This window comes from Parasteatoda tepidariorum, chromosome 2, assembly GCF_982258835.1.
Source record: "Parasteatoda tepidariorum strain Cologne lab strain chromosome 2, Ptep-v5.0, whole genome shotgun sequence".
NCBI lineage: Eukaryota > Metazoa > Arthropoda > Arachnida > Araneae > Theridiidae > Parasteatoda > Parasteatoda tepidariorum.
The window spans coordinates 22106840-22120500 of record NC_141756.1 but is presented as its reverse complement, the minus strand read 5'-3'; the positions used below and the strand labels follow the sequence as shown (position 1 = coordinate 22120500).

At 30.8% G+C, this 13661-nt stretch overlaps 1 protein-coding gene across 3 annotated transcripts in view; it reads left to right on the top strand.

Annotated features, from left to right (window-relative positions):
• LOC107439415 (uncharacterized) overlaps nt 1-13661 on the top strand; it is a 62274-nt gene that overhangs the window by 10734 nt on the left and 37879 nt on the right. For all 3 annotated transcript variants that reach the window (XM_016052005.5, XM_043045221.3, XM_043045220.3), the window contains exon 2: nt 11692-11807. In XM_016052005.5, the coding sequence (XP_015907491.1) occupies nt 11726-11807 (82 nt within the window). In that variant the 5' untranslated portion in view covers nt 11692-11725. The remainder of the gene's footprint in view (nt 1-11691; nt 11808-13661) is intronic.

Sequence of the window (13661 nt, the reverse complement as noted above, 5' to 3'; positions counted from 1 at the left end):
CTTAAATGTACTAATTAATTAGTGCATTAAGTTTCGAAATCAGACACAAAAACGTATTTTTTCTTAATTAATATGTATTTTTTTGACGCATTTAGGTTATCGATATTTTAAATAACGAATTTTGACACAAAAATGTACATTCTCTGAATAGGCATCTTTTAGACGGATTTGGATTCTCGATATTTTAAGTCATGAATTCCGATACAAAAATTTACATTATGTGAAAACACATTTCTTAGACGCATTTAGATTCTTGATATTTTAAATCACGAATTCCGATACAAAAATATACATTCTCTGAAAACGTATTTTTTAGACGAATTTGGATTCTCGATATTTTTAAGTTAGGAATTCCGATACAAAAATGCATTTCTTTGAATAAACTTGCATTGTTTTTGACACAGAATGATGAGAATGACGCATGAGAACAATTTAATAGTGCATCAAAACATAATTTGCTTGTAAGGTGCAAATTTGGATTATTATGAGTTAGCTGCAATCAATAAATCATTTTTGACCTGTTTTAACCCCAATTACATATAACGGGTGCAAAAAGCATCATTTTTGGATTGCATTAACCCTTACTGTGGGTGCAAGGGCATCTATTTTGGCTCGTATATCCCCAAGTAGTACATGCCAGGGGCATCATTTTTCTGCTTTAATTTCGATTATATACAGTGGGTATAAGATGTATCATTTTTGGCCTGTATATGCCGAATAAGAGAAAGCATAATAGAGCTTTATTATGTTTAGCCTCAAAATAAGTGTTTTTAATTAAACTAATAACATAAAGTCTCCGGGAACGGTACCATTATAAAAATTGAAATTAATTCGGCCTTTTATTGGTTCTGGTTCAGAGCACAGAATAAAATTAAATATATCGCCTTCAGTAAGATCTGATTCTCACAAATTAAATACAAACTTTAATTGTTACAACATACCAAATGTTACAACTAACATAATTTTTTTAAAAAACGAATTTGGATTATTGATCATCAAAATTTGGGGGTTAAGCGCAATTTGGATTTGTACCAGCTGGTTTGGCCGGGGATCTGTTGAAAATTTTGCCCTCTTAATGTTAAATTTACTTCCTGCATGTTCAGCCATAACTCGGAAAGTTTTAAAGTGCTTCGAGAACTTTTCACACACAATTATGAAATTTATTTTACCAAAGATAATTCCATGCAAAAAATGATTTTTGACCATTATTATTTTTCAATGAGTGTTAAAAAATATTGAATTTTTTAGTAAAATTAGTTGTATAGCTGAGTTATGCGTCGTATTTTTAAAATTCTATTCCTCAAGAACTATTCGAACAATTTCACTTGATTTGTCTGGTTATAAAAATTAAAAAACACATAATTTGCGCACCTTACAATTCAAAATATTTTTAACATTACTAATTTAAAAAATTAAAAATTATAAAAACAAAAATTATTTTTACAACTAATCATCATCATCATCATAGTTGGCCAGGCAGTCCAATGCGAGCCAATGTTTTTCTCTGAAGATTTCTCCATGACGACTTCTGATTCACCCTTGATCTCTAATTCCTTTCATTAATTGCGAGAAAATCAGACTCCACTGAGTCAGCCCATCTCAACTGCGGCCTTCCCCGCTTTCTTGTTCCAGTGAATCTAAAAAGCAGTATCTTTTTTATTGCATTGTCATCACTCATTCGAATCACGTGGGCGATCCAATTCATTCTATTTATTTTTATGTATTTAATAATATCAGGTTGTTTATAAATCTTGTACTGTTCAAAGTTAAATCTCCTTCTCCAGTTATTGTTCTCATTTACACCACCAATTATACTCCACAAAATCTTTCTCTCAAATGTTGCGATACAATTTTCCACCTGTTTTGTCATTGTCCAAGCTTCAGAAGCGTATGTCAAGACTGGCCGGACAAGAGTTTCGTAGATTAAGAACTTTGTTTCTCTAGAAAGAAATCTAGATTTAATAAATCTTCTCAGCCCATAGACAGCCCTATTTGCCAGATAGAGTCGGTTTTTTATTTCAGGAATAATTCTGTTGTCAATGGTAATAATTGATCCTAAGTAAGCAAAGCTCCTTACTGTTTCAAATCTATAAAAATTTATTTTACAATTCTCTTTGAATAATTTAACTTGTAAATTATCCGCACCAATTTTTGATTCGCTTAAAAAACACCCGAGGTATGGTAAAATATGCAAAAAAGAAAATTAACTTTAAAGGCATCAAACTTTCGACCTACCTCCAGACTAAATTAGTGGAAACCACTTTTCCAGGCTACGACTTGGATAGTCAAAAATTCAAGCCCGTCGAAGCTTTTGTTTGTCTATTCGGAGAATGCGATTTTGCACATTAATTAGTATATGACACTAATTAAGTAGTATATGGGAAGTTACCCTTTTGAACAATAATGATAGGCACTTACTTTGTGAAAATCTGATCATTAGAGCAAAAATATTGAGGGGGATATGTTTTTTATTTTGTGCACTGTGCATGCCTTTCAGTTTTGTGTACTTTTGCGCAGTTTTTATTAACACCGATGTACTGATTAGTTGCTCTTTACGAAAAACTGGTATTTAGCCAGGCTCTGCCTAAATTGAATTGGCGTCTCAAATTTTCATGATCTCCCCATTCTCTACACTTTCCTCCTCTCCGTTACTATGATTCTGTCCAATCATCTCCCCCCCCCCTCCGCCAGTATGTCGTAATTAGAAGTTGGAATATACTGGCATGGGAAAAAATAAGATTTGTTGAAACTATGGTAACAGACAGAAGGAAAGTGCAGGAGATGGTGAAATCACGTGACCTTAAGACCTCTATTTTAATTGCAAAGAGTATACTGCCGCGCAATTGAAAAAAAAAATAACGTAAGTACTTTACGATCAATTTCGTGAAAAGTGGTTTGACAATTATTTTGTTTTCATTGCTGTCACTATTACTGGTGAAATAGTTTTCTCGAATTCGATAAAAAATTTAATTTTTAAATTTTTCGTGGCATGTGGTGTACAGTGTATATGTGGTTTTACAATTACATACGAAAATGCAAATTACATAAAAATTTCAATTTATATTTTTTGTTTCAATTTTGATTTCTCCATTGCACAGCAAAGTAGTATAGTCTCGTATAATCTTACCTAAAAATAGTTAATTAAAAATTAAAACTTAATTAGTTTGCTTAGGTATAAATAGAATTGTCGGGTCTACATTATTTAAACACAATAATAAAGAACATTAAATACCTAAAACACATTAAAAACATTATAAAAATGAAAAAAAAAACTTAAATATGAATGAACTATTTATGGTAATATAATTTACCGCTTAAAAACCCGAACCTCATAATCGCTTATTAGCAAGCTGACTTTTTAGAACATTTTCATTTTCTTTTAACCTATAAGAATATAAGTTTAATACTCCATCTAACGGAGCTCTCTTTATTAAAGCACCAAAGACTGTTTGCTTAAACTTCAAACGATTTTTCTCCTTTTGTAAAATGTATTTCAAATATTAACACCATCTGGTTCATTCGCAGGGAACTAAAAGGAGTTGCGAAGTTAATAAAATTTGCATAAATATTGGTATACTTTTCTTTCTTAACTGATTTCATTCTTGTTCGAGACGAGCGGGGGATTCAATTTAAAATTGCCCCTCTCGATCGGTCGTCTGCGTGCTTTCTATCTCGATCGAATTTATAATCTATCCTATTTTTTTATAAAGAGTGTGGAAAAATAATTTATTTTCGATTAAATTACAATGCCGTCAACATGCTTTTTTATTTATTTGGATTTCCGACGTCTCATCCTTTATTCAGACGTTAAAATTGATGAATACCGTGGAATATGAAGAATGTAAGGAAATAAGAGACATTTATTTTTCTCTTGCAACCCAGAGCATTTTAAACAAGATCCTGGATAGCATCCTTAAAAATAAATATTCCGTATTTGTTTCCTCTTACTATATATTTTTGAAATCATTGAAAAACATTAAGGCAAAAATTATGCTCATTAAGGGTGGTAAATTGATATTTAATCCCAAAATAAAAACGTGGTCCAATTTTTTTAAAAAAAAAACCTTCTCTAGTGAAGAAGGTAGGTGATAAAAACAACTAACCTAGTCTGATTGCCGAAGGAAACGAGAGTTAAACGGCAATCTGCCTATCTCAAGAACTCATTCGTCAATCGCTTGGAGTTCTGTCGATGAATATGGTTACGATGTCGCATTATTTCAAGCAGGTGTATTGGGTGAAAATTTAGAACAAATTTTGGAAGGCATCGGCTAGAGAAGTATCAAAATCCCCCCTAAACCATCCAACCACGACGAATTGATGCGACACACTTTAAAATATTTGAAAACTTATTTTAAGGATGAATATATAACTTTAAAGCAATTGCTTTAAAACCTTTTGTTACAGTCATGGTGGTTCAGAGAATAGAGCGCTTATCTACCAATGAGGTACACTGGGTTCGCATTTCGGTTGTGGCTGTTAGATATGAATTCAGCAACCCCCTCGCACTGACCTTTGCGTAAAGTATCCTCAGCGGTAGACGGATTATGGGTTGAGTTCTCTTTCCGTCAGGATAACCGTGTGGGGTTTTCGTGGTTCTCCTCTCTATGTAACGCAAATACGGGTTAGTTCCATCAAAAAGTCCTCCACGAAGATAAAATTCTCCTAATATTTGATTCAAAAATTCCCTCGTCTTCTAGACTGAGTTCAAAATTACGGCGATGAGTATTTTTAGTCGCAAACTCGAAAATTGGGTCGACTGCTCAACGACAGATATCTTTAGCTAAAATAATAACTCGAATTCGAGGGTTATTTATTTTTTTTGGCCAGGCATCAAAACTCTAAATTGTGTTTCTAAAAATCTTTCCTACAGTAATTTAACGTATGCAGCCATTTGGCTGCTTTCGTTAAGTAGTAAAGTATCCTGCAGTTTAGTATTTACGCGATCTATGCAGTCAAAAATACTTTTTCAAAGTTCCGCATTTTCACATGTTTTTGTATTGAAATTTTGAATAAAAAATCATTTTGCTTCCATTTCATCAAATGAGCTATTTTTCTATTTATATTTCTATGTTAATTCTTAAATAATATTTCTGATAGTTTATTATTCAAGTTTTGAATGATGCGCTCTGTGCTTTTCTTCCTTTTTTTTCTGCTTAGGTGTGACAAAAATAAAATTAATTTGCATTTTTTTAAGTCTTCTGGTAAAACGTTGCTTTCAAAACTTATTTTTTTATTATTTTTCTTCATGGCGCAATTATTTTATCGTTTTCTTTGCTTCATTTAGCATAGAGCTTCAGTTGAGATTTAAGTGTTTTAAGAATTTTTCAATGGTGCGACAACCCGGTGGCTAATTTAGAGACTCTTTAAAGACTCGCCCTCTTTTTTGGCGATTTTAATCATGACTGTAGTTAGTCCTTATTTTAATACAAACTTTTTTTTCCTTTCGAAATTTGATACATGAACTAAAACAACGTCAAAATTAAGTTTTTTTAAAATTTTTATTTTAAAGAGATATCTTTTCGTTTCACGACCTGAAGTGGAGTATTTACACGATCTTGTATTTAAAATCTTGTCTTGTATCTTGTATCCATCTTGTATTGTATCTTGTATTTAAAAAATGCTGAATTGGGGAGCAGATCGTTTAACTCCCGAGTGGAAAAACGCAACCCGGTGTGGATTACAGCCTTCTCAAAAACCGATTTCTATTTGTCGCAACAAGAACATATTTCTATTTGTATCTGTCTAATGCCCTTGTTTTATAGTCCTATATTTTAAGTATTTTAAAACCCTGTTCAAAGTAATCAATATATCGTAGCTTTGTTCTTCCCCTGGCTCATACACAATATGATTTGGCCATGAAAACTTTTTTGACATTTTTATTTTCTCATATTCTGATGAAGGTGTCCTGACCATTTTAATCTTTGTATCTTAATGAATTTCACTACATCTTGTACTATGTAGTTCTTACACAGTTGCGAATGGGTTCTCTTATGCCAAATTCCATCATTTTGTATTCCTTTTAGAATACTTTGGAAAAATTGTTTCTTTTAAAAATTCCATAAAACAATTTATTAGATGCATTAATTTTTTCGTATCTCCGATGTGATATCATTACTGATGTTAGTTCAAGTGTTCTAATTATTTTATTTTATAACCGTTGTTGAACAGCCACCCAATTTTTAGGTTTATGACTTCTCATGTTCAACTTCGTAACCTCATAATTTTGAACCCAATCCAGACGACAAGGGAACTCCTGTATCAAGTATTGGAAGAAATTTTCCTTCATGGAGGACTTTTTTTCGATGGGACTAACCCGAATTTGCGTTACACGGAGAGGAAGACCACGAGAACCTCCCACTGTTAGCCTGACGGCAAGGGGAGTCTAACTCATGATCCGTCAACCACTGAGGATATTTCACGTCAGCACTGCGGTCGGTGCAAGCCGGATGCGAAATTCGTATCGACCAGCCATCGCTGGGATTCAAACCCGGTTCACCTGATTGGAAGCTCCATCTCCTGAGCCAACGTGGCTCAAGTGTTCGAATTAGTCGAAAATGACAGAAATTTTGAATACAACATTCCATCATCACCGACGAAAAATTGTGTTAATGAAAATGAATGAATAAAAAAAGTTAACTCAATAAAGTTAACTAATGATAGTAGTTAAAATCTTGTATCCTAGCGCAGCTTTTAAGTCAGCAATTTTCCTAAATTACTGAATAATGTTTATCTTTCTCAGAGAACGTGACTTTTGTAGTCTATTAAAACACCTTTAACACTTCACATTTTACAGTTTCTACAGCATTGCACAACTTTTCTAAAAATAGTTCGTTTGAAGGGGTTGTTTGGTCTGACCGTTACTGCCGCCACAACAATTCGCCTCATACATATGCAAGAATTTTCTCCGTCCCCTTTTGCCCTTCTTTGCCCCACCCTTTAAAGAACACTTCTCCTGGAAACCATTGAGTGTGTTTGAAAAGTTCGGAGGCTCTTCCATTCGAAAAGTAGTGAGGATGAAGGGAGGGGGAGGATGTGGTGTATCTTCCTTCCTATTATGCAAACGATCACTTGCGGAAGGTGAAAATTCCATCTTCGAAAGGGTGATGTCTCCTATCGAATACCATCCTTTACATATTCGTTCGATGATAAGCAGGATTGATTTTTATTCGATATACCCCGGAAATGACGAGTAGAAACGTGATTTCGAATATATTTATAATAGATATTATCTCGAGAAAACGAGGCATAAAGTCGAATGTCTTTATTTAATTTCTTGTTGTGTTCTTCATTCGAAATCGTTTTCTCAAATCTTCTGATATCATTTTTTCTGAGAAATGGTTTTAAAAGTCAACGATAGTAAAAATTGTTGACTGCATAAATTAAGAGTTTGTACCAGACATTTGCAGTCAGTAATTGAAATGTTCGATTCCGCCTCGGGATTTTCCTGAAAGCTCGACTCCGACTTATATTTTTGTAAAATTTTCATAATATAAGAAACAAATTTTAAAGAATAAATTATTAAAATTGTGTAAAATCATTATAAGGTAATATCGCACACACATATAAAAATATTTTATATGCGTATGAAATATCTATATAAATAACATAGAAAACATTATGGCCATTATTGTCGGTGCATTATATGGGCTGGAAAAATCACATGGTAGGATCCAGTTTTTCCACTATGATTTCCATATCGTTTTGGTTGTCATCTACACAAAATTAATAAATGACATTAAGGTATTGTTTCTTATTAATATTTCTGTATCCCTAATTTATAGGCCCTGTACTGACGAGCAAAAGAAAAATCGACGTAGGCAGCAAAATTTTGAAATATATTTTTTATTTATACAAAATATATTTCATATATTTATTTTTTATTATCATATATATATTTATTTAATATATTATTTATTTTATATATTTATACAAAATTTTTATATATTTTTTTCATCATATTTGTTTGATAAGCTACTTATAACGAAATAATGTGATGGATGCATCCAAAAATTGTATTTAATATATCCATCCGATTAGCGAAGATATTAAATTGCGGTTGTGAATACGGTGTGCGGTTGTGAAATTGCGGTGTTATAAAATGTACTTTTAATATACTTATGAGTACATCTTATTAATATACTTATATGTACAATGTACTTATAAAGATAAAACAAAATAAATGAATGAATGAATGAATGAATGAATGAATCTTTTCATTCTGTCGGGGTTGTTAGGTATATTACAGATTATTAGGCGATCTCTCCGCATTTCGAATTCAAAACGATAAAGTCGTTTTTAATACTCTAAATGGCTACAACGTAAATTTACAACAAATATTATAAATTTATTGGATCCGTGATAACCTTGTAAAGATAACTGTTAAATTTATAAAATCTTTGATTATAACCTGATGAAATCTTTGATTATAACCTCTGTAGTCTTATGCTTACTTTCAGCCACCAAAGCTTTCTAACCGTTTCTGGTCATATATATTTGCTCTCAACTATCACGTCAAATGACCATTCTAATCTTACTGTACTCATCATCATCATCATCATAATCATATTTAATTACACCGTAGAAAAATTTGGATCAAATTACGTTAAAAAGTAACGGCAGTTAAGGTGCCAGTAGTTTTTACCGTAAAATCTATTTTTACAGAAATATGTTAAGGAACAAAAAATCTGATATACCATAATTTTTACAGTAATAACTACAGAAAATCGCTGAATCACTCTAAATAAATAAATATCAATATAAAAATTACGGTTTAGTATTTTGTGGTAGAAATAGATATTACGGATGATGCACCCAAAGTGCCGGTACTTTATAACGTAATTTGGTCCGGAATTTTTTACAGTGTAGACAGCCCAGTGTGAGCCAGTGCCTTCTTCTGAATTCTACTCAACTGCATTCTATTTTTGACTCTTGCACGATAAGACATACCACTAGTTCCATCCTACTCAGTCTAGGCCTACCTTTGTTTGCTACTTAGCGGTTTATAAAAATGATGTGGAATCATCATCATCCCTTCTAAATATATGAGCAGCTCAGTTCATTCAGATTATTTTGCGAACTTTTCAATTACTGGCTTTCTATAGATTGTATGCAGCTCAAGGTTACATTTTCTTCTACAAACATTACTGAATAATACTTTTTACTTATATCGATCGGTTTTAAAGATACATAAGATTCAGAATAATATTTTACTCATTATGTTTAAGTGTTTTAGCGTTTTTCCTTCGTAAAAAAGAATTTTTTTTATCATTATCCTGCTTATTACGTTCGTGTCAAAGAAGAAAATTGTTCCGGCCTATTTAGCTTCATTCGACAGCACAATATCCTTAAAAAAGGAAGTGTTTTATCTACTACTGGCGTAGAGGAATTTTTTAGTTATTTGTTGTAATTATAAATGTATTTAAATTAAAATCTCCTTAATTTCTCAGTATTTTTTTTATTAGACACTGGCAACACCAAGTGTCTCTTTTTATACAAAGCTGACACAAAAAATTAAGTAACCAGATTTAAAAATGAAATAAAAAAAAAACCTTTCAAGGGTCAATTTTTCCCTTATAACCAAAAAAAAAAAAATAAATAAATAAATAAAAATAAATAAATAAATAAGAAATAGAACAATAAATAAAAGGATAGGTCAGTAGAATATTTCAGAATCTGGGAGCACTTAATTGCATAAAGATGAGTTTTTCTCAGCGAAATTTTTCACATTTCAGCTTTTTCCTTGCAGAATTTTTTTCAACAATTGAAAATTTTTTAAAATTTTTTTTGCTTTTTTCCTTTTAACAAGCATAAAAACAGCTTTCAAATCTCAAATTAATTAGTGGTGAAAAATAAATTATTCACTTGAACACGTAAAACTAATGTCTTATGTGAATATTTTTAGAGCTTTTTCCTCTCATTTAACGTTATATATAAAAAGGAATATTTTGAAAATACAACTTTCTGCGATGTTTATTTCAATTTTAATGCACACTACTAAATTACGAAGCCTTTCAAGGCTTTTAAGTGGTAAAAAAGTTCTTATTGCGTTACTTAGTGACTGGAATATTCTTTAGAACAATGGAATTTCGTAAGCGACTGTAATAATGTTCTTTACTGTTTGGCTTAAAATGTGGAAACATGATATGCCGTGCTCGAAAGTAAATTAAGTTTCGAAATCATATGCATTCATTTAAAATTTATATTTAATATTCTAAAGAAGGCGCCAGAAGAGAATGCTTCTTTCAAAAAAGAGAATTTCTTAAGTAACATTTTTTTTTAAAATTTAAAAGAAGAAAATAAAAGTCGTAATGAAAAGTTTCGAATTCTAAAAAGTTCCGGGGAAAAAAATTAAAGCCGCACTCTTAGTGAAGAAAACAACTTAACCCTAAGATGCATGAACATGCTAAAATTTTGCTTTTCTTTTTGTGGTGTATAAGGAAAATTTTTATTCAGCATTAAATGGCACCAAAATGTTATGTAAAATCTGGGTATCAAACAAAACTTTTTTTTTTGGCTTTCGAGACCCTGGATTTGAGTATATTAGTTATTTCGGGGCCTCTTGTAAGATTTTTTTTAATTGATCAAAATGTATAGAAACAAAATAAAAACTTAACCCTAATATGCATACGCAATAATATAATTTTACCCTACTTTTTAAGGTGCATAGGGTTTATGGTTGCTATTGCGCTTACGCTTGCATACCGATTTTATCACGTTTCTTAGTGACTGGAATATTCTTTAGAACAATGGAATTTCGTGAATGACTATAATGTTCTTTATTGTTTGACTGAAATTGTAGAAATATGATTCACGGTGCTCTAAAGTAAAAAAAGTTAAGGAATTATATGCATTTATTTAAAATTTATGTTTAAAATTCTAAGGAAAGTGTCTTCCCACAGTTTTTTTATTTAAATAAACTCCGCTGTTCACATTTTAGAAAAATTAAACACAAACTTAACCCTAAAATGCATGAAGATGCTAAAATTTTGCTTTAGTGTTTATAGTTATTTGTATAAGAGAAATTTTTAGTCAATAGTAAATGACACCAAATGTTACGTAATACCTTGGTATCAAACAAAGCATTTTCTTTTAATTTCAAGACTCTGAATTTGATCATATTATTCTTTCAGGGGGGTCGCTTGTAAGATTTTCTTACTGGTAACACTTTAAGAAAATCCAAGAGAACTTTACTCTAAAATGCATACCGAATAAGGTAATATTTTGCCTTAAAGTGTATAAGAGAACGTTATGCTTAATTTATTCAATAGAAAATGGCAGCAAATGTTACATAAACTTTTGCATTGAACAAAACTTTTCTAATTTTTTAAAGATTTTGAGATCCTGGATTTGAGTATATTATTTATTTTCAAGTCACTTGTACGATTTTTTTAAAGCAAAAACAAGACTTAAGAAAATTTCCACTTAACAAAAACAAAATAGAAACTCAACCCTAAAACGCATACCTTATAAGGTAATTTTTTCCTTACTGTTAACAGTGATACGGGAAAATTTTACTTAATAGTAAATGGTACCATATATAATCAATTAAAAGAAACTTTCTGATATTTGAATACAATATTTTATCAAAAATTTACTTTTTTAAAATGGTTTAACAATTGCTACTATTTTTCTTTGTTTCTTACTCTATTTTGGTTAAATATACGATATCAGGTTTTCCTTTTTATCTTTCAGAATTGGATACCCAAAGGAAATATAAAATCTCACAATGGAAGGAAAGACAATAATTTTCACTACACTTATTACTGGTGTGTTTCTTATAACTTTTAGTGCCAACTATCCCTCAAGGCGTAAGTTCATTTACACTTTTTTCTTTCAAATTTTTTAATCTGTTTTAAAGTTTGTATATATTTACGAAGTGCTTATCTACGCAAAAATATGATTTTAATTACAATGATAAATTATAAGAAAGGTAAGAAATTTGGTTCACGACCCTTTATGGCATACACCTTATTATTTGAGTCTAGTTTATTTAGTTTCATGATCAAAATGTGAAGGAATACACTCGAAAAATATCCAACAATATGCACAAAAAAAAACAACAACTAAAAATTGATATTTAATTTTTTTTGTATAATAAGTAAAACTAATTTTAGAAAGTTAATTAAGCTAAGTTAATTGAACGTATTTAAAAAATATTTTATTGCATTTATGAGTTAACTTTCTGCTAAGTTACTTATTATGTAAAAATTGCATTTTCAGTCATTTCTTAAACTCGAATCTCAGACGGATATGCAGGATGCTTTGTAAAAACCTATATTAATGCATAAATATTTATGAAATATGAGTTAATAAAAGTATGCATATTTGGGGTCACAAATTATATAGAGATAGGAAATGCGGACAAATAGTTATTGAAGTCAATAAGAGCAAAGAAGGAATAAAAATAATCTAAAATCAGTTTATCTCTATATTTAAAGAAAAAGCTTTAAGCCGGTTATTAACAAGGTATTCTAAACGGATAACGGTGGTTAAAAAATTTTTTTTTTGCTGCTGATGATTTTAATTCTTTTTTTTTTTATTGTTTAAAGTGTGAGAGTTTTCAACTTTTTCTCACTTAATAATAAGCTCAGTTTTTTTTTAATTTCAGTTTTTACAAGTGTTTGAATAAATGAACAGAGTCAGTGAAGCGATGCAATTTAATAGCAATTCAATGATCGGATTTTCACGTACTAGAACTTTGTGGGCCTTAACAATATTTTTTCCCTAATGCCCACCTGGAGAATGACCTTTCGTCATACAGGAATCTGAAGGGCAGGTTTGTTGGCCACTTTTTCAGGGCACCATATTACGTGAGCCAGCGTTGCTCCCACAGTAAGGACAGATTGTGCAAAGAATTCAGAACATCCATGCCTTGACCGGGGTTCGAACGCAGAACCTTTCTGATGCAAGACTAGTTCCCTGACCCCCTTAGTATGACAATTAATTAGTGTATACGATGTTTTGAGTAACAAAAATACGCACTTTCCCTGAGTAAACCCACCTTTATCTCAACAGATTTTAATTCTGGAATATATGATCCCAATAGAATTTATGGTCAAACGAAAATCCTAATCCTAAAGGTAGCGGGAAAAAATAGTATTCCCTAACGTTGATTTCTCTCGTTTTGCATATTTTTCATATCTCGAGAACTTTTAAGCGAATCACAAACTTTTTACTCCCAATTTCAAAATGAATTATCCCCAAATTTTTTTAATTAAAATTATTTATTATTAAAATTATTTTAAAAAGGGTGGCATTTTTCTGGAGTTGAAAGGTATACAAATTTTTATGCAATTTAAATTGCATGAATTTAAATGAAAAGAAAAATCGAAATATTGAAGGGAATGAGTTGAACAGTTTTAAAAAATTAAGTTTTTATGCATGTTTCATGGAGAAATCAAAATACATAAAAAGGGAAATAAACATCATCGTCCTGAGACATTAATATTATCGCTCTTTATTTGCCATAAAACTGGCCTAAAAATTGGATCGTTTTGTTTATTGGGTTCAAATTTTTTTCTTGCTCCGTATCGTACTTGAATGGAATTTTTTACCTTTCTTCTAATTTTTCATTGTCATTAAATGCAATAAAATTATTCTTAAAGGCAATCATTTAGTAGAGGTATATAAACAGGAAAAATAAAAACTTAAAATATTATTTA